The sequence below is a fragment of the Populus alba genome, chromosome 15, assembly GCF_005239225.2.
Source record: "Populus alba chromosome 15, ASM523922v2, whole genome shotgun sequence".
Taxonomy (NCBI): domain Eukaryota; kingdom Viridiplantae; phylum Streptophyta; class Magnoliopsida; order Malpighiales; family Salicaceae; genus Populus; species Populus alba.
In genome coordinates this window covers 15,169,068-15,187,771 of record NC_133298.1, presented here as the reverse complement: position 1 = coordinate 15,187,771, position 18,704 = coordinate 15,169,068, and the positions used below count along the sequence as shown (strand labels likewise).

The 18,704-nt window shown below is 33.2% G+C and overlaps 2 protein-coding genes across 2 annotated transcripts; both read right to left on the bottom strand.

Annotated features, from left to right (window-relative positions):
* Positions 1 to 3,410: 3,410 nt before the first annotated feature.
* On the bottom strand, positions 3,411 to 5,922 carry LOC118057419 (sesquiterpene synthase 2-like). The gene is made up of 7 exons (XM_035069989.2): positions 5,761 to 5,922; positions 5,376 to 5,643; positions 4,913 to 5,279; positions 4,624 to 4,842; positions 4,371 to 4,509; positions 4,007 to 4,255; positions 3,411 to 3,870 (listed from the first exon to the last, which is right to left on the bottom strand). Exons 1-7 carry the CDS (start codon positions 5,872 to 5,874, stop codon positions 3,577 to 3,579), a joined length of 1,650 nt encoding a protein of 549 aa, XP_034925880.1. The 5' UTR covers positions 5,875 to 5,922; the 3' UTR covers positions 3,411 to 3,576.
* Positions 5,923 to 14,190: 8,268 nt separating this feature from the next.
* Positions 14,191 to 16,586, bottom strand: LOC118057420 (sesquiterpene synthase 2-like). The gene is made up of 7 exons (XM_035069990.2): positions 16,431 to 16,586; positions 16,051 to 16,318; positions 15,588 to 15,954; positions 15,299 to 15,517; positions 15,045 to 15,183; positions 14,667 to 14,915; positions 14,191 to 14,528 (listed from the first exon to the last, which is right to left on the bottom strand). Exons 1-7 carry the CDS (start codon positions 16,566 to 16,568, stop codon positions 14,235 to 14,237), a joined length of 1,674 nt encoding a protein of 557 aa, XP_034925881.1. The 5' UTR covers positions 16,569 to 16,586; the 3' UTR covers positions 14,191 to 14,234.
* Positions 16,587 to 18,704: the final 2,118 nt, after the last annotated feature.

Genomic DNA, 18,704 nt, shown 5'->3' with positions numbered 1-18,704 from the left:
TATTATATTACATGCATATTAAAAATTACCCTACTCACCTGGAAAACTACTGATGGTTGCTAGGATGAACATCAGTAGAACCTATAACGAATACATAAATTACTCAAAAATAATTCGTATGAGATAACATAAAAGATTAAAACTTTAAGATTAGAGATGAATGTTAGCAGAATCTATAACAAGTACATAAATTACTCAAAAATAACTTGTATGAGATAACATAAAAGATTACAACTTTAAAATTAGAGACCAAAACTTAATTATAAAACCAAAACAAATTCACCTAACCGATCCTGAATTTGTCCTAAACTGACCGAACTTAAAAAAACCAATCAAAATCCATTGCTCGATAAATCATTTGACTGAAATGATCAATTGGTCTACTGCCATCACAAGACAACCATTCGACCGACACCAACAAGTCAACCAATCTGCCGGTTGATCGGGATTCCAGATTCTTGATCAACCAATTTTCTAAAACTTTACAAATCAACAAGTAACAAAAACCATTAAATGATAGCATAGGGGCAAGGCCCTAATCATCGCTAAAGATGAGTTCAAGAGGAGTAGATGTTTTATGGCCCGTAGATCTTAATGACAAACAAGAGGATTTTCTTTTCGGACAAGCTTGACATTGAAAATTAAGATGACGAGAGGTACAAACAACTTTTTTATTAGAAGCTAAGAAACTCAGAATACGGGAACTGGGGTGACCGAGGCGACGATGCCAAATAACAGCAGAAGTGGCCATGCTAGTGGACAAAAATGCTTGTGGCAGAGATGTGGTGGAAAACTTGAAGAGGATATAGATGCCGTCTTTACTCCAACCGGAAAGAAGGACTTCCTCGGTGATGAGATCCTTGACATAGAAAATAAAAGAGTGAAACTAAAAAAGACATAACTTTCATGACAAAATTGTTAAACAAATAACACACACACACACACACACATATATATATATATATTTAATATGAGGAACATGTAATATGTTGGATAAGGTGAAGACTTGTTTTGGTGTATACAGGAGATTATGTGCCGTGTTAGATATAATAAGTCTCTTACGTTCATCAACATGCAATTGATCATAACGAAGATAAAGTTTTGTGTGTGTCATACCAGTAATGTCTAGAGAAACGTGATGATTTGCACACGTGTCAAGAAACCAAGTGGTAGAATCCTCGGCTGATGTAGTACTAAAGGAGAAAAGGAGAGGTTAGCCAAGGCGTGATTTCCATGGTGATCAAGCTGAGAACACGACTGTGCGGAATGATCAAAGATGTGGCAGAGCTGGCATTTTATTTGCCGGTGCGGCCACTGATTTGTTACTGCACCACAGTGTGGATGGTGTTGCCACTGTCCACTATGACTACGGGGTTGCTGCCAAGGAGAACCAACACTAGCACCATGAAAGAACTGATCGCTGGGCTGAGGCAAGTTGTTGCGAGGATGCCGCTAGCCACTCCTTCGTCCTCTACCCTGATGAGCCATGAAAGCATTGCTATTAGACCTAGAAAAACCATGTTGGGCAGCATATACTAAGGGAGGCTGTGTAGGGGTGGGCAGTAGGGGTTCAGTAGGCAGACTGGAAGGTACTGAGCTGCGATGTATGAATTTATCAGTAGATAGGTGACTATGGAGCTTAGAGTATGAAAGAGGGTCAGCTTTGGGTGACAGACTTGTAACCAAATCATAAAATTTACCGTGAAGTCCCTGAAACACATTTAAGTTGAAATCAGTGAGAGAAATATTTCTACCAGCCGCAATCAATTCATCAAATAAACCTTTTGCGCATTACAAGTAGAAAGTAACAGTATCATCACCTTGTCAAAGATTCTAAAGAGAGCCATGCACTGCATGATCCGAGAGTTAGATGGGGAGGCAAGAGCAAGTTTAAGGGTGCTCCAAACACTAGCAGAAGTCTGACAATCAACCACGAGATGAAGAACTTCAATAGAAAGAGAGGACAACAGAGCACTAAAGATAAGTTGGCTTTGCTATTTCCAAGATATAAACGTTTGGTAGGGGCCATAATTAAAGGTAGCAGAGACAGCAGAGTTCATACTGGTCAGATTTTGCAAAGAGGAGCATAGAGCCAAGCCGTCAACAAATGAGAAGACTCCTTGACCTATCAGATATGGCTTCATCTGCATACGCCAAAACAAATAATTGTTGTTGTTGAGTTTGAGATTGATCACCTGCTGGGTGTTGGAGAGGGGAATAAATGTTGTTGCAGAGCAGAGGGAATCAGGGCTATGTGGGTTGCTGTTGTGAATCCAACAGAGGGAACTGGAGAGAATGAACTGACATTAATGCCAGCAGCAACACTCACTAATCGATCCATAGTAGGATGACAGAAGCTGAGATCGGGAGAGAAGATGGCAGTAGCAATAACCTGCTGGAAAAGGAAACTACTAAGCATTATCATAAAACAAACCAGGAGAAAGAAGATGAGCACGTCTGTATTGATCCCGTAGAATAATTAACAAGCACATAATAATGAGATCACGTCTGTGGTAGAGATAAGAGGAGAAGAATAATGGTCTGCGGTAGAGAGGAGACCGATAGTGCCAGCAGAGAATAATTAACAAGCACATGATGGGTTGCGGTAGAGAGGGGAATGGTTTGCGGCAAATAAAATAAAATCATAACAAACTTGAATCACAGCAGAGGCAGAGCCGACCAGGCTAAGAAGAAGAAAGCCAAAATTTATTTTAGGTAGAGAGACCCTGATACAAGCAGAGATTTGTAATAATATGATGAATAGCTTAGTAAAGGCAACTCCTCTACTATTTATATAAATAGGACATTGTACATATATTATCGTGTAACCTATTAAACATAATCAAATTATACAAGAGGAAACATAATACTTTCTATTTTACAACACATCTCATAATAAATATCAAATCTGTAATTGTTTGATCTCTTTAATCTACAAAGCAAATAAAAATTAAAGATTTGTTACATAAGAAATTAGTAAATCTTAGAAATAATTTTAAACTAAATAAAATGCAATTGTTTGTGCTTGTGTTATTTAGCTTCATCAATTTCTCTAATTTTTAAGGCTGTTATTAGATTAAATTTTAAGGCTTGTCTTAAGTTGTTTAGTAGTTAGGGTTAATTAGATTTCTTGTTTTATAATTGATTACAAAGTGCAAATTGATATATATGTATCGATGATCAATTGTTACAGACTCGATGATAAATGTTGACTTGGATCAAGATTTGTTCTTTTGATTGATTTCAATATTTTAATTTGAGTTGTTTCTCAATTATTTTGCTTTAAACTGTTACACTCAAACCCCCCATTTTCATTTATGGAGCACAATATTAGGATAAATAGTCTTTGTGGAAACAATCTTTACTTGCACTACAACATTTTTTGTTAAACAATCTATTTTTAAACACCAACTATATATATATACATATCAAACTAAAATAGAAAAAATACAAAATAAGAAAAATAAGTCTTCTTATTCTATTAGAAAGTCTCCTTTTCTCCTCATTAGCATGGGGATATGAAAGGCAGGCATTTGTTTCCATTGTAATCGCAAGCGGAAACCGGCAACATAGCAATTATACTGGCACTGAATCTATAAGCAATGACGCAACATTGTTTTTCATTACTTTTCCAACATGGGTATACCCATCTTCCTCCTTGTAAGTGACATCGAGGACTCTCGAAAGATTGAGAATGCGTTCAAGCAGAGGCATAGGCACAGCGGTAGGTTTGAGACACTCTTCATTTACATCCTTCCAAGCATTGACGACTTGCATGTGAAACTCTTTATACACTTCTTGTTCCGAGAGACCATATTGCCTTATGTAACATTCAACTCCTGAGGCAGCATGTCCTCTCTCTTGTTCAAACTGAAAAGTATACATAATAAGACCTGACATAATTAGGCATTGTTTATTTCCTCCTCAAAAATCATCCATGAATTCCAAAACTATCAAACAACTCTTTAGGAATTGTGTTTTTTAACAAATTAAAATAAGCTCATACCTTATGTGATTTTACATCATCCATGAGTCTGCCAATTGTTTCTGAGGCTCTAATAATTTTAGGGTGACTGAACACCCAGTCAAATGCTTGCTTGGTCACCATGTCGCCCATGCCAATGAAAGACACGGTTGTGAGCATGGAATAACCAGACGTTACTAGAGCCACCTGCATATATTCTTCCATCGTCGGGATATGGTTTTCATGGAACCATATGGCTTCGTTAAAGTAGGCATGGACTAGAACTTTCATCTGTTATACATCGTACATATAAAAATGAATACTAAGTTAAACATAATAGAGTAATTTCTACAACATAGTATATTAGTATTTGATTTAAGGAGAGAGTCAAGAGTGTGGTGCATACGGCTTCTTTTCCATAGTGGACTCTGTAGGACCATCCCTCCTTCGCCACTTTTTCCTCAATTTCACTATAAACATTCAATAGTGCCTCATAACATATTTTCATGTAATCTGGAAGCTGGTCCATGCTTTTAGTGTCCCACCTGAAAATTAAGTGTCCAGGTGTTTGTAATCGCAATGCAACCGTTATTTGTCTCTCAAGTAAGCTCTGCTTTTTTTAAAAAATAAAATAAAAGAGCCGTTTCCATGCAACAAACCTGTCAATTGCTCCTGTGAAAAGTTCCAGCTCTTCAAGGGTGCCATAAACATCATAGATGTCATCAATAATCGATGTCATGGCTATTACTTTGGTAAGTATTTTCCTCGCGAGGGAGTACTGAGGCTCAAAATATACACCTACTATCCAGAAGAAGCACTCGACCACCCTGTCCCTTGCAAAAGGAAGCCTTCTAGCAAAGTCCAAACCCTTCCACCACCTGAATGAAATAAAATATTGAGCACCATGTGAAGAAGTAAATAGCTTCACAAATAAAATACAAGTATCACCTTGTAATTTCTGCAAGCTCTTCTTTATGCAAGTCTTGCAGGAGATTGAAATTCAACTTTGCAAGCCTTAGTAAAGTTTTGCTACATGACGGATCGTCCTGATAGATAGAAATGTAGCGCCTGCTCTCCAGTCTTGGAACGCCCCTTCTGATGGGCTGCTTTAGGGCATGAGAAACTTTTGCTGTTAGTGGACAGTTTGGACTAGATGCCATGGACTTGAGGTGGATGGTTGTGAAAGCAAGGGCCTCATCAAGAATATCTTCTCCATGCACCGCTAGATGTGCTGCTTCATAGAGACCTAGGATGCCTCGAGCGTCATTGGATTGCTCGAAATAACCTTTGTCATCCTTGAACTTGTTGAATATATCTGAATTAAATCACCGAAGAAATGGACTTGAAAATTTGTATGAAGATTATGTTATGCACATTTCTTATAACAGATGGCCATACATATACTAATTACCACATGAAACGTTGTAGCCATGTTGTCTAAGTAGTCGAAAACCAAGAGCAGTGTTGTAAAGGTCATCATCTTCGATATCAATACGGTTATTGTAGATATGCTGTAGTGCTTCTTCTATCTCTGTTTCAAAGTGGTAAGCCACACCCAGGCGCTGGATTGCATCTATAAGATCCAGCTGTTGTGATGAATTACTAGCTGCGGCCAGGAGTTCCCTCTTAAACTGTTCCCTCAGCTTTTCAATTTCTTGCAATTCAATGGCTTCACGCACCTGCATTAGTTACCATAATATTAAACGCATCATTAAAGTTCTCAAAGGGAGAAGAAAATAACAAAGAATATATATATATATATATAACATAGTATTGTCCTTTTTGCATGCAATTACCTTGTCTTTGGGGAGATGGGAAATGAATTGATCACCCCAAATGCTCGGATGAAAATTGGCTGTCCGGCGAATAATCTCATTATGATGAGCTTCTTGGGAGACTTGGGCAGACATGTTGCTTCGGCAAGGATGCTCAATAGATGGCTAGTTTTTTATCGGTTAGGGAAATAGAGCAGTGAACAACATCTGCATAGATCACTTGTATTTATAGGCAGCTGAGGGGGCTTGGGTGTCTATTAATCACGTTAGAATATATATATATATATATATATATATATATGCCAATTGATTCAAATATCTCACTTTAAGTAAAATTAAAAAGAGAAAGAGATGGTCCACAATATTTGACCTGAATTTCAACACCTTCTGTTTAATTACTTTAAGTTTGCTGATTGTCGCATGGAGAGCCATAAAGCTATTATATTATAAATAAATAAAAGCTACCGCGATTGCACTGTCTCTTCTCGTTTTCCATCCTTAGCCACTCGGTAACCACGTTTTTTGTGTACATTTAAAAAAATATTGTTGGGTATAGAGATCTTTTATATGAAATGATGTGTTAAAATGCATTTATAGATGCCCAATCAACTAATTAAAAATCAGGCCCTTTAATAACAATACCACTCTTATATACAAGAAATACAACAATGAAACATAATCTAAATAAAATTAAAATCAAAAAGAGTAGAATGAAACTTCTCAAATCAAATACATGGTGCTTGATTTAATTCATATATAGATCACTTTAAACGATAAACCTCATCTTTATTATTTTTAATAATATAATATTCTTAAAATATAAGAATAAGCTTGATCATATTATTTCACTCCAATTCAATTTGATTTTGATATAATTTGATGGATTTGATATATAATTTATATGATCAGAATTCAATTAGGATTCGAGTTCGTTAACCTATGTATTAAATGAATTCAATATAAATTTATCTCAATATGCTTTGATAATAATTTATTCTGAAATTAACATTAATATTATTTTTAATAAATATAATATTCTTAAAATAAAAAAACAAATATATCATACATAACAAATGTCTTATTTATGACTCAGGTCCACGTAACTAACTTGCATAATACATAACTCGAGTCATGAGACTGAGATAACTCCATAAATATAAAATTAAAACAAATAATAAACTTCAATACTCAGTAAACCTAATATTAAAAGATGAAGTTAGAAAAAAAACAAAACTAAGTTTGGATTTAAAAATAAAAAATCCTCAAAAATTTTAAGAATCAATGTAAAAAAAGCCTTGACATGTCAATGTCTATTACTACAGTAAAATGCCCAAACCAAACCTTAATTTAATACATGCGCGTTGGAAAAATGCACCAATATAACTAAATTCACAATCTAGAATTTATAATTATTTTTTCTTTCCTTTTGCAATTAAACATTAGGTCAAGTAAGCAAAGTAATCACAATACATTAATATCAAATTTTTACATAGAAAACCCTGATTTGAAGAAAAAAACATGGGATTGTGGTCCACTTAAAAACTTCCACTATCAATAATAATAATAATAATAATAATAATATGTGCACAAGTGTTTTTCCTTAATTAAAATTAAAGGTTAGAGCATAAATCATAAAAAAAAAAAACATATTTTTAGAATACATCAATATTAAAAGGAAAAAATTGAAAAGAATTTTATAAAACTAGAAGTCATGTTTTTGTGATAAACAAATCAACTTAGACACCTTTAATATTTAACCCAACCTTACAGAATAAAAATTTATGTGTTTGAAACTTCTTATTCAAATTTAGCTGATGATAGAGAATTGGTTACTTATCAAAGTTTAAATAAAAATTATCTAAGTTATCATCTTCTCTCTCTTTGTTATATATATGTGTGCGCCGTCCATCAACTTAAAAATAAAAATAAGTTAAAATTGCTTTTAACTATCCTTTTAGTAATTTTTAATTGTCCCATTTTTTTTATCATTTTAAAAATCAAAATTAAATTTTTATTATTATGTCCTTTAATATATTTTAAATTTGAAGTTCAAGAATGCATAAAGGTTTCGATAACTTCGAAGTAAAAAAATAATAATAACATAGTAAAATCAACATAAATTGGGTAAAGGTTGATTCTTACAAAGAATAGGTGCGGGCCACCTACCATGGAATGGTCAAATAAAAAAAGGACAATGAGTCTTTTTTTTATTAGTTAGATATTTTGTAAAAAATTGATGGGTACATAGGGTATATTGATAAAAAATATTTTTTAACGTGTATTTTTTGTTGAAAATATATGATATTAAATATATTGAAATGATCTAAAATGCTAAAAAATAATTTAAAACTAGAAAAAATAAAAAAGTATAATTGTACTGTCATGAGGAACGAGTCTTTAATATCTATTTTCCCAGTCAAGGGCGACTAGATATGCTATATTATTTACTCGATAGACGATTTTATTTGATTTAAAGAGTAGTGGAAATTTCTTCGTAGAATGATCAGATGGATGACGTCTTCGCCAATTTAAGAAGGCATTACTGAAAGGTACACATGCCTTTGCAACTTCGAGAAGGCATGCCAGAAAATAATAAATTGATATTTTTTTAATATTTTTATAATTTTAATGTGTATTTATAGAAATTTGCATACCAATATATCCGCAAAGTGAGATTTGGTGGAGCCGTAGGGACGACGGCTGAGAGAGATCCATTTTTGTGGCTGGCGTGGGATGGAAACAATTAACCAAGCAAAATCAGGCACGGCTAAGGTTCTCTTTGCAATTTGTCCGTTGGTTTTAGTGGCTGTAGTAGCCAAGCCCAAGCTTCTCTCTCGCAACTTACAAGTGGCTACATCGCACCGGACACTCTTTTCTATGGCCATAGGCCCCAGACAATATTAAATGAATTGCAAAATATCGACTGCATATTTTGTTGACACTTTTCTATCGTTGAAAATTTGTATGTCAATTATGTGGAATGCATGCTGTGATATTTTCCAATGCCACATATCTAAACATGAGTGTCTAGTCCATTGGTCAACAACAAAATTTGTCTTTGTGAAGGTCCTGGGTTCGATCCTCAAGAGTACCAGCCTGTCACCCCCGCGGTGCCTTACCTGTCTACTGGGCTTGCAGGATGTTCAGTGGGCCCGGGGAATAGTCGTGGTGCGCGTAAGCTGGCCCGGACACCCCGGGTTACCAAAAAAAAAAATAAATAAATAAATTTGTATGTCAATTATGTGGAATGCATGCTGTGATATTTTCCAATGCCACATATCTAAACATGCTCTTCAATTCTTTGGGCAATGAAATGAATATTCCATTAGCAACGTAAAAAATAAGGGGAAAAAATAGTTAATAATAACCAAAATAGAAATTGATAAAATTAAAATATGTAAATCAAGACATTTAATCGTATAAAATAAAATTTTTATCTAATTCTGTTTACTTAACTTGTTTATTAAAATCAATAAAAAATAAATCTATAATCTAAAAAACTCATGACTTAAAAGATAAATATACATGAAATTGATAAATAAACTCATGCCTAAAAACAAAATTATGCAAGGCCAAACATATCAAAAATATTATTTAAAACTAAATATTTTTATTTTTAAAATTAAAATGCATTTGTATAAAACACACAAAAAATTCTAAATGAATTAGTATAAAACCTTGAAAAAAAAAAACACATTTAAAAAACAATATTAAAAAAATACAGAGATAAGATCATATGAAGCAGAATCTCTAACAAATCAAATTTCGAATAAAATCAATAAAAACAAATCAATTACATAAAAAGATCTAAAAAATAAGAGTGAAAATAAAACATTAATTAAAGGACAACTAAGAATTTGATTTGATATGTGTTTGTAGCGGGCCATGATTTTTCTTTCTCGAAAACAACTTGAGTGTATAGACTATTTTGATATGTTTTTTTTACTTAATATGAATTATAAGTGTAAATCAAAAAATTTATCCAAATATCTAATAATCATCTCTGTAAATAAAAAAATAAAACTGTTAATAATAACTAAAAGAGAAACCGAGAAAAATAAGAAATGGATGTAAATTAAGATATTTAATATCATAAAATGACTAGTTTGAAAACCCATTTTGAGTTCATGAATAGAAGATGCAACTTCTTGATCAAAATAAGTATTATGAAGATTTTGGTGATCTCGTTTATGATGAGAAAAATATGTATTAGTATTGTACATTAATCTATGATGTTTATTTTGATGTAATTATGTTGACAATGATAACATAAACAAATAATGACACTAATGGAAAATATGATAGTATTAATGGTGTCTTTGTCAATAAGTTAGAGATTCAATGCATATAAAATATGGAAAGAGTTCAACAAAATAAAATTATTGATTTAAACTATTTTGATTCTTTTAATTACAAGTTCATTGCTATCATAAAAATAAATTTGTTCAAGGGTTATATAGATATAATAGAATTGATGAAGTTTGAGTATTGCCACTTATTACTTTCTTTATAAGCGAATGAAAAAGGAACAATTTTTCAATGGTTGTTTCTTATACAAAATTTAAAATTAAAAAACTAAAATTGATGTTTAAAATTGTTATAAACTTGAAAATAAAAAAGAAAAGGACTTGCATAGTCTTGAATAGACATCTACAAGATCAGGCCAAGAGCAATTCAAGGAGTAATAGAACCAAGAACATTATGCATATATATGATACTCGATAATTAGGGAATAGAAACCTTGACTTCTCGTGTACAACTGCCGAGGAAAACAACATTCAAGCAAATATATCGAACATATGTTTTAATGCTTTGCCAAATGCCAACAGCTTAAAGCTTCTGTTTGTCGGTTGAAAAACATTGCATTCAGTAGTATCCCAAGCATTCATCGAAAAAATAGAAATTACTTCCAATTACTCATACAGAAAAAACTAAGAGTAGTCTTGAACTCGGAATTTTATTTTTGCTTTTTTCTTTTTAATTATTTTTTTTGTTTATTTTAGTTTTTAATGTTAAATTTTTTTCTATTTAATTATTAAACTTTCATGACACGTATCTCCGGCTTGACGGGTTAACCCATTTAATTTTGAGTTTAACCCGTCAATTTGTTTCCTCTATTTAGTTATCAAACTTTCATGACGCGAATCCTAGATTTGACGGGTTAATCTGGTTTGAAGGGTTAACCCAGTAAATTCAGATTTTTTTTCTTTTTCTTCATTAGTTTTTTTCTTCCTGTTTGTTTTTTTTTTCTTTGTTTTTTTCTTTTTAATTAATCTATTTAATTATCATATTTTTATAACACGACCTTGTAGCTAAACCCGCATCCAAGGCTCTTGGGTCCGGTGTTGCAACCAGACTCACTTAAACTTGAGTAATGTAAGTTTAATATTATTATTAATATTATAAATATTACTCTCAGGTTAATCGTTGCAGCTAGACCCAAGGCTCTTAGGTATATCTTTGCATAAAGACCTAACACTTTTTAATCTTAGCCTTTTTATATTTTTTATGAAAGAAAAAAATTAACCCGTGACGTATGTTTTTTTTTTTCCTTTTTAAGCTTTTTATTGTGGACTGCACAATGCAGTCCACAATGAAAAAGCTGATGCATTTAATTTTTTTTTTGTCTTTTTTCATTTTTTTTTTTTTTATTTTTTATTTTAGTTTGTTGGTATTAACTTTCTTTCTATTTAGTTATCAGACTTTCATAACACGATCCTAGGTTTGATGGGTTAACCTAGTTGATTCAATTTTTTTTCTTTTTTTTCATTAGTTTTTTCTTCCTGTGGGTTTTTTCCTCTTTGCTTTTCCTTTTTAATTAATCTTTTTTTAAAAATTTAGTTCATTAATATTAAATATTTTTTCTATTTAGCTATCATACTTTCATGACATGAATCCCAGGTTTTACGAGTTAACCCAGTTGATTCAAAAAAAATTTTTTTTCATTATTAGTTTTTTTTTTTCTTTCGATTTCATCTTTTTCATATTGTATGCAGTCCACATGGAAAAGGTCGATGCCTTTAGTTTTTTTTTTTTTTTTGCTTCTTTTTTTCTTTTTATGCCTTCCACGATGGACTGCACAGTGCAGTTCACAGTGAAAAGGCTGATGTTTTTTTTTTATTAATTTTTTTATTTAATTTGTTGATATTATTTTTTTTCTATTTAGTTATCAAACTTTCATGACACGGATCTCAGGTTTGATGGGTTAACCAAGTTAATTTAGATTTTCTTTTTCTTTTTCTTCATTAGTTTTTTTCTTCTTATAAGTTTTTTTCTTTTTAATTAATATTTTTTTATTTAATTTTTTTCATCAATATTAATTTTTTAATTTAATTATTGGCTGATGCCTTTAGTTTTTTTTCTTTTTGCTTTTTTGCTTTTTTTATATAAACTGATGCTTTTTGTTTGTTTTTTCTAAATTAATTTTGGTTTGCCTGTTAATTTTTAGTTTGTTAATGTTCAATTTTTTTTCTATTTACTTATCAAACTTTCAAGACATGGATCTCGGGTTTGACATGTTAACCTGGTTTGACGGGTTAGCCTAGTTAATTCTGGATAACCTGTCAATTTTTTTTTCTCTTTAGTTATCAAACTTTCATGACACGAATTCAAGATTTGACAGGTTAACCTAATTTAAAGGGTTAACCCAGTTAATTCAAATTTTTTTTCTTTTTTTTCATTAGTTTTTTTTCTTCCTGTCACACTTTTATGACATGACCTTACAGTTAGACCCGCATCCAAGACTATTGGGTCTGGTATTGCAGCCAAATCTACTTAAACTTGGGTCATGTAAGTTTAATGTTATTATTAATATTATAAATATTACTTTTGGGTCAGACGTTGTAGTCACACCCAGGACTTTTGGGTATAAATTCGCAAAAAAACTTAACACTTTTAGATCTTATCTTTTTTTATATTTTTTATACGAAAAAAATAATCTGCGGTATCACGCGGGTCATGTAACTAGTATATTGTAAAACTCATTCTCCCCTAACTTCAACTCTGCTGAACAGAAGATTTAATTTGTCAAATTTATTGGTTGTAATATCATTTACTTTTCCTTCCAATGCAAGTAACCGATCTAGCCTAATATTTCAGTCATGAGTTTACTTTTTTTGTTTTTCAGGTCTTAAAAAGTTTTGAAATACTCTAACGCTAATACCATAAAAACAAGTGTAATTTTAGATATAATTGTTGAATTAGGCTGAAATTTTATCAAATTATTCTGATTACTTATTTATTTTGGGGCAACAAGCTTGCCATTTGTTTTCCTTTACATGCATAAATTAGCTCTGAAGCCACTATTTCAAAATCATCTTTATTTTCCTTCTTTTCGGATTTTTTTTCTTATTTATATTAGAATTTTCAATTTAATTAATATTATACTAATTAGAATGCTTTCCTTACATTTAAATAGCCTTGGAGGCTACTTCTTAGAAGAGAATTAATGAAAAAAACTTTTATGAATACATCAGAGTCTCTTTATAATTTTCTCTATAATTAAGGGTTGTTATCTTAAACTTGAGTACTTTATTTAAAATAATATTTGACCTGAATTTTCAACACCTTCTGATTTCAACATCTTATGTGTTAAACAAGGTTGCTGATGGTGTTTTATGGAAAACATTTTGAATTGCAAAATATCGACCACATATTTTGTTGATATTTTCCAATGCCAACGTAATACTGTTATTGAAAATTTATTTGTCAATTATGTTGAAAATTTGTTTTCAATTATACGGGCAATGAAAAGAATATTCCATTCGCAACGTAAATAAATGGGAAAAAAATTGTTAATACAATAATGAAAATAGAAATTAATAAAAGAAAAAGATGTAAATTAAGATATTCAACTATATAAAATAAGACTTTTATCTAATTACATTTATTTAATTTATTTATTAAATCAATAAAAGATAAATTTACAATTTAAAAATCTCATGACTTAAAACATAAACATAAATGAAATTGACAAATAAACACATGTCTAAAAAAAATATTATGCAAGGCCAAACACGTCAACAATATTATTTAAAAATAAATATTTTTTTAATTTTAAAAATAAACTGTATTTGTATAAAACACAAGAAAAAAAAAAAGATTCTAAATGAATTATTATAACACCTTCAAAAACACATTTAAAAAAAAAACATAAAAAAAAAAAAAACAAATGCAGAGTAATAAGATTATATAAAACAGAATCTCTAACAAATCATATCATATATTAAAAAATAAAATCAATAAAAACAATCAATTACTTTTTTGGAAATAACACGTGCTCACACTTCCATATTTTTATTAAAGTTTTATTTTTGGTTGCTTGGGACAGCACACCATCTACATATCGAGCTAAAATAGAAAAAGTACAAAATAAGAAAAATAAGTCTCCTTATTCTATTAGAAAGTCTCCTTTGCTCCTCATTAGCATGGGGCTATAATAGGCAGGCATTTGTTTCCATAATTGTACTCGCAAGCGGAAACCCGCAAGATATCAGTTATATTGGCACTGAATCTATAAACAATGACGCAACATTGTTTTTCATTAATTGTCCAACATTGGTATACTCATCTTCCTCCTTGTAAATGACATCGAGGACTCTCGAAAGATTGAGAATGCGTTCAAGCAGAGGCATAGGCACAGCGGTAGGTTTGAGACACTCTTCATTTACATCCTTCCAAGCATTGACGACTTGCATGTGAAACTCTTTATACACTTCTTGTTCCGAGAGACCATATTGCCTTATGTAACATTCAACTCCTGAGGCAGCATGTCCTCTCTCTTGTTCAAACTGAAAAGTATACATAATAAGACCTTTACCATATTTATGGCATCAGTGTAATTAGTTGTTTATTTCCTCCTCAAAAATCCATGAATTTCAAACAATCTTTACTTAAATGTTTTTTAACAAATTAAAATAAGCTCATACCTTATGTGATCTTACATCATCCACGAGTCTGGCAATTGTTTCTGAGGCTCTAACAATTTTAGGGCGATTGAACACCCAGTCAAATGCTTGCTCGGTCACCATGTCGGCCATGCCAATGAAAGACACGGTTGCGAGCAAGAAATAACCAGACGTTACTAGAGCCACCTGCATATATTCTTCCATCGTTGGGATATGATTTTCATGGAACCATTTGGCTTCGTTAAAGTAGGCATGGACTAGAACTTTCATCTGTTATACATCGTACATATAAAAATGAATACTAAGTTAAACATAATAGAGTAATTTCTACTAGGTAAACTACAACATATAGTATATTGGTATTTGATTTAAGGAGAGAGTCGAGAGTGTGGTGCATACTGCTTCTTTTCCATAGTGGACTCGGTAGGACAATCCCTCCTTCGCCACTTTTTCCTCAATTTCACTATAAACATTCAATAGTGCCTCATAACATATTTTCATGTAATCTGGAAGCTGGTCCATGCTTTTAGTGTCCCACCTGAAAATTAAGTGTCCAGGTTTTTGTAATCGCAATGTAACCGTTATTTGTCTCTTAAGTAAGCTCTACTTTTTTAAAAAAAATAAAATAAAAGAGCCGTTTCCATGCAACAAACCTGTCAATTGCTCCTGTGAAAAGTTCCAGCTCTTCAAGGGTGCCATAAACATCATAGATGTCATCAATAATCGATGTCATGGCTGTTACTTTGGTAAGTATTTTCCTCGCGAGGGAGTAGTGAGGCTCAAAATATACACCTACTATCCAGAAGAAGCACTCGACCACCCTGTCCCTTGCAAAAGGAAGCCTTCTAGCAAAGTCCAAACCCTTCCACCACCTGAAACAAATAAAATATTGAGCACTATGTGAAGAAGTAAATAGCTTCACAAATAAAATACAAGTATCACCTTGTAATTTCTGCAAGCTCTTCTTTATGCAAGTCTTGGACGAGATTGAAATTCAACTTTGCAAGCCTTAGTAAAGTTTTGTTACATGACGGCTCGTCCTGATAGATAGAAATGTAGCGCCTGCTCTCCAGTCTTGGAACGCCCCTTCTGATGGGCTGCTTTAGGGCATGAGAAACTTTTGCTGTTAGTGGACAGTTTGGACTAGATGCCATGGACTTGAGGTGGATGGTTGTGAAAGCAAGGGCCTCATCAAGAATATCTTCTCCATGCACCGCTAGATGTGCTGCTTCATAGAGACCTAGGATGCCTCGAGCATCATTGGATTGCTTGAAATAACCTTTGTCGTCTTTGAACTTGTTGAATATATCTGAATTAAATCACCGAAGAAATGGACTTGAAAATTTGTATGAAGATTATGTTATGCACATTTCTTATAACAGATGGCCATACATATACTAATTACCACATGAAACGTTGTAGCCATGTTGTCTAAGTAGTCGAAAACCAAGAGCAGTGTTGTAAAGGTCATCATCTTCCATATCAATACGGTTATTGTAGATATGCTGTAGTGCTTCTTCTATCTCTGTTTCAAAGTGGTAAGCCACACCCAGGCGCTGGATTGCATCTATAAGATCCAGCTGTTGCGATGAATTACTAGCTGCGGCCAGGAGTTCCCTCTTAAACTGTTCCCTCAGCTTTTCAATTTCTTGCAATTCAATGGCTTCACGCACCTGCATTAGTTACCATAATATTAAACGCGTCATTAAATTTCTCAAAGGGAGAAGAAAATAACAAAGAATATATATATATAGACATAGTATTGTCCTTTTTGCATGCAATGACCTTGTCTTTGGGGAGATGGGAAATGAATTGATCACCCCAAATGCTTGGATGAAAATTGGCTGTCCGGCGAATAATCTCATTATGATGAGCTTGATCAGGAGTCTTGGGTACAACTTCTTGGGAGACTTGGGTAGCCATGTTGCTTCGGCAAGGATGTTCACTAGATGGCAAGTTGTTTATCGGTTAGGGAACTAGAGCAGTGAACAACATCTGCATAGATCAGGTGTATTTATAGGCAGCTGAGGGGGGTTTCGGTGTTGATTAATCACGTAAGAATATATATAATTTTCAACACCTTCTGTTTTAATTACTTTAAATTTGATAAACGAAAACCTTTTGTTAAACATGGTTGCTCATGTTTTAATTACTTTTAATTTGATAAACGAAAACCTTTTGTTAAGTATGGAAAACATTTTGAATTGCAAAACATCGACCACATATTTTGTTGATATTTTCCAATGCCAACTGAATACCACGTTGAAAATTTGTTTGTCAATTATATTGAAAATTTCTTTATTTATTTTCCAATGCCACGTATTCATGTGGAATGCATGCTGTGAGATTTTCCAATGCCACGTATCTAAACATCATTAATTGGCACAGAATAACCACTTGAAAGAGGAAAACCTTTTTTATATATATAGTAAACGAGAGAATTATATATTAATTAAGCAGCCTCATCAAGCAGGTCGGGCTGAACGAAAGATAGAATATAATGGGAATATAAAAGAAAAGAAAAGACCAAAGTGAAGAGGGACTTAATTAGTTAGTCCAATTCATAATACATTCAGGATTTCTAAAAAGATTTGAGCCTGTATAGCTGAAATTTGTAACTGAGGACTTCAACCAGAAAGCCAAACGGTGAAAGGTGAGATCAAAAATCATATCCTAATCCGGAGCCTTGGATTCGAAGATTAAGCGGTTGCGCGTTATCCAAATTGACCAGTACAGATCTTTACAGAGGAGGGTAATAGCACGTCACTGAAAATTTCCATTAATCAATCCGGACCATTCCTGTAGATTTTGATTTGGGTCTTTGTGCAAACAACCTGAGCACCCGAACCATTTCAAGAAACGACCCCAAAGAGACCATGTTATAGGACACCAATGGAAAAGATGATTAATTGTCTTGGTTTCCTTGCAGCAGAATAGGCAGTGAGATTCGTCATAATTAATGATTCTCCTCTCAGCTAAAAAACTTCTTGTACTCAAACTGCCATGAAGAAGAAGCCATATGAACATATCCACTTTTGGGGGGCATAACCATTCCATAGCAGAACAGGGGAGTGATTATTTTCAGTGGCCGATAGACTATCAAAGAAGAGGCAACCTAATTGAGCTGAGTACATGCCAGAGCTGTGGAATTTCCATAACTTGCAGTCTGCACAATCTGAGAAAAGAAGACCATGCTGCACCTCTGCGATCAAGCTCTCCCTCATGCAGATCTCACGGGGCCGAAGGGTTCTTCTCCAGGATAGGTTGAAAGATGTATCTGTCAAATTATATATATCTGCAAGGCTGGTGTTTTGCTGCAAGGAGAGGTTATAAAGTCTGGGGAATAAGAGCTGGAGAGTGGTTGCAGAGCTGAGCCAAGAGTCAGTCCAAAACCAGATGTTCCTCCCGTCACCCACCTTGAACCCGACATTTACATGAAAAAGACTGGCTATGTTTTGTGTTGAGAAGATCGCCGAAACAATGCCATGCCAAGTTGGAGATAAAGAACCTGTAAACTCAGGGATACCATTTATAAAGTGAGGTCAGTATTTTATAAGAATGTGTTCTTGCCAGCCTCCTGCCACTCCATTGTCTAAATTCCATAGCCATTTAAAGAGTAGAGCTAGATTTTTGTTGTGGATGGATCCCAGCCCGAGACCACCAGAAGATTTATCCTTTATTACCTTGTGCCAAGCCACCTTAAAAAGGCTATGAGAAGTTGAGCTTCCTTTCCAGAGGAAAGACCGGGTTAAAGAAGAGATGGCTTTAGTAATACCCTTTGGCATAGCAAAAACTGACATGTAAAATAGAGGAAGAGAGCTCAAGACTGATTTAATTAGACATAACCTTCCCGCCATGCTTAAAAAATTCCCTTTCCATGTGAGTAGCTTTGCTCTGATAGTGGACAACACTGGTTTCCAAGTAGAGAGTCTACTAGGATTGGCTCCAAAAGGTAGTCCAAGGTACCTAACCAGGAAAGTATCACTACGATAGAAAACTGAGTTCGCCAGGCTAGAGGTGTAGTCGTTGTCCAAGTGGATACCTATTAGTGAGCTTTTA

Coding starts and splice junctions, on each gene's coding strand:
- LOC118057419 (XM_035069989.2), bottom strand. CDS start 5,874: ATGTCTGCCCAAGTCTCCCAAGAAGCTCATCATAATGAGATTATTCGC. Junction 4,510..4,623: donor TTCACAGGAGCAATTGACAG/GTTTGTTGCATG, acceptor CTTAATTTTCAG/GTGGGACACTAAAAGCATGG. Junction 3,871..4,006: donor ATGATGTAAAATCACATAAG/GTATGAGCTTAT, acceptor TATACTTTTCAG/TTTGAACAAGAGAGAGGACA.
- LOC118057420 (XM_035069990.2), bottom strand. CDS start 16,568: ATGGCTACCCAAGTCTCCCAAGAAGTTGTACCCAAGACTCCTGATCAA. Junction 15,518..15,587: donor GAGCTTGCAGAAATTACAAG/GTGATACTTGTA, acceptor TATTTGTTTCAG/GTGGTGGAAGGGTTTGGACT. Junction 14,529..14,666: donor ATGATGTAAGATCACATAAG/GTATGAGCTTAT, acceptor TATACTTTTCAG/TTTGAACAAGAGAGAGGACA.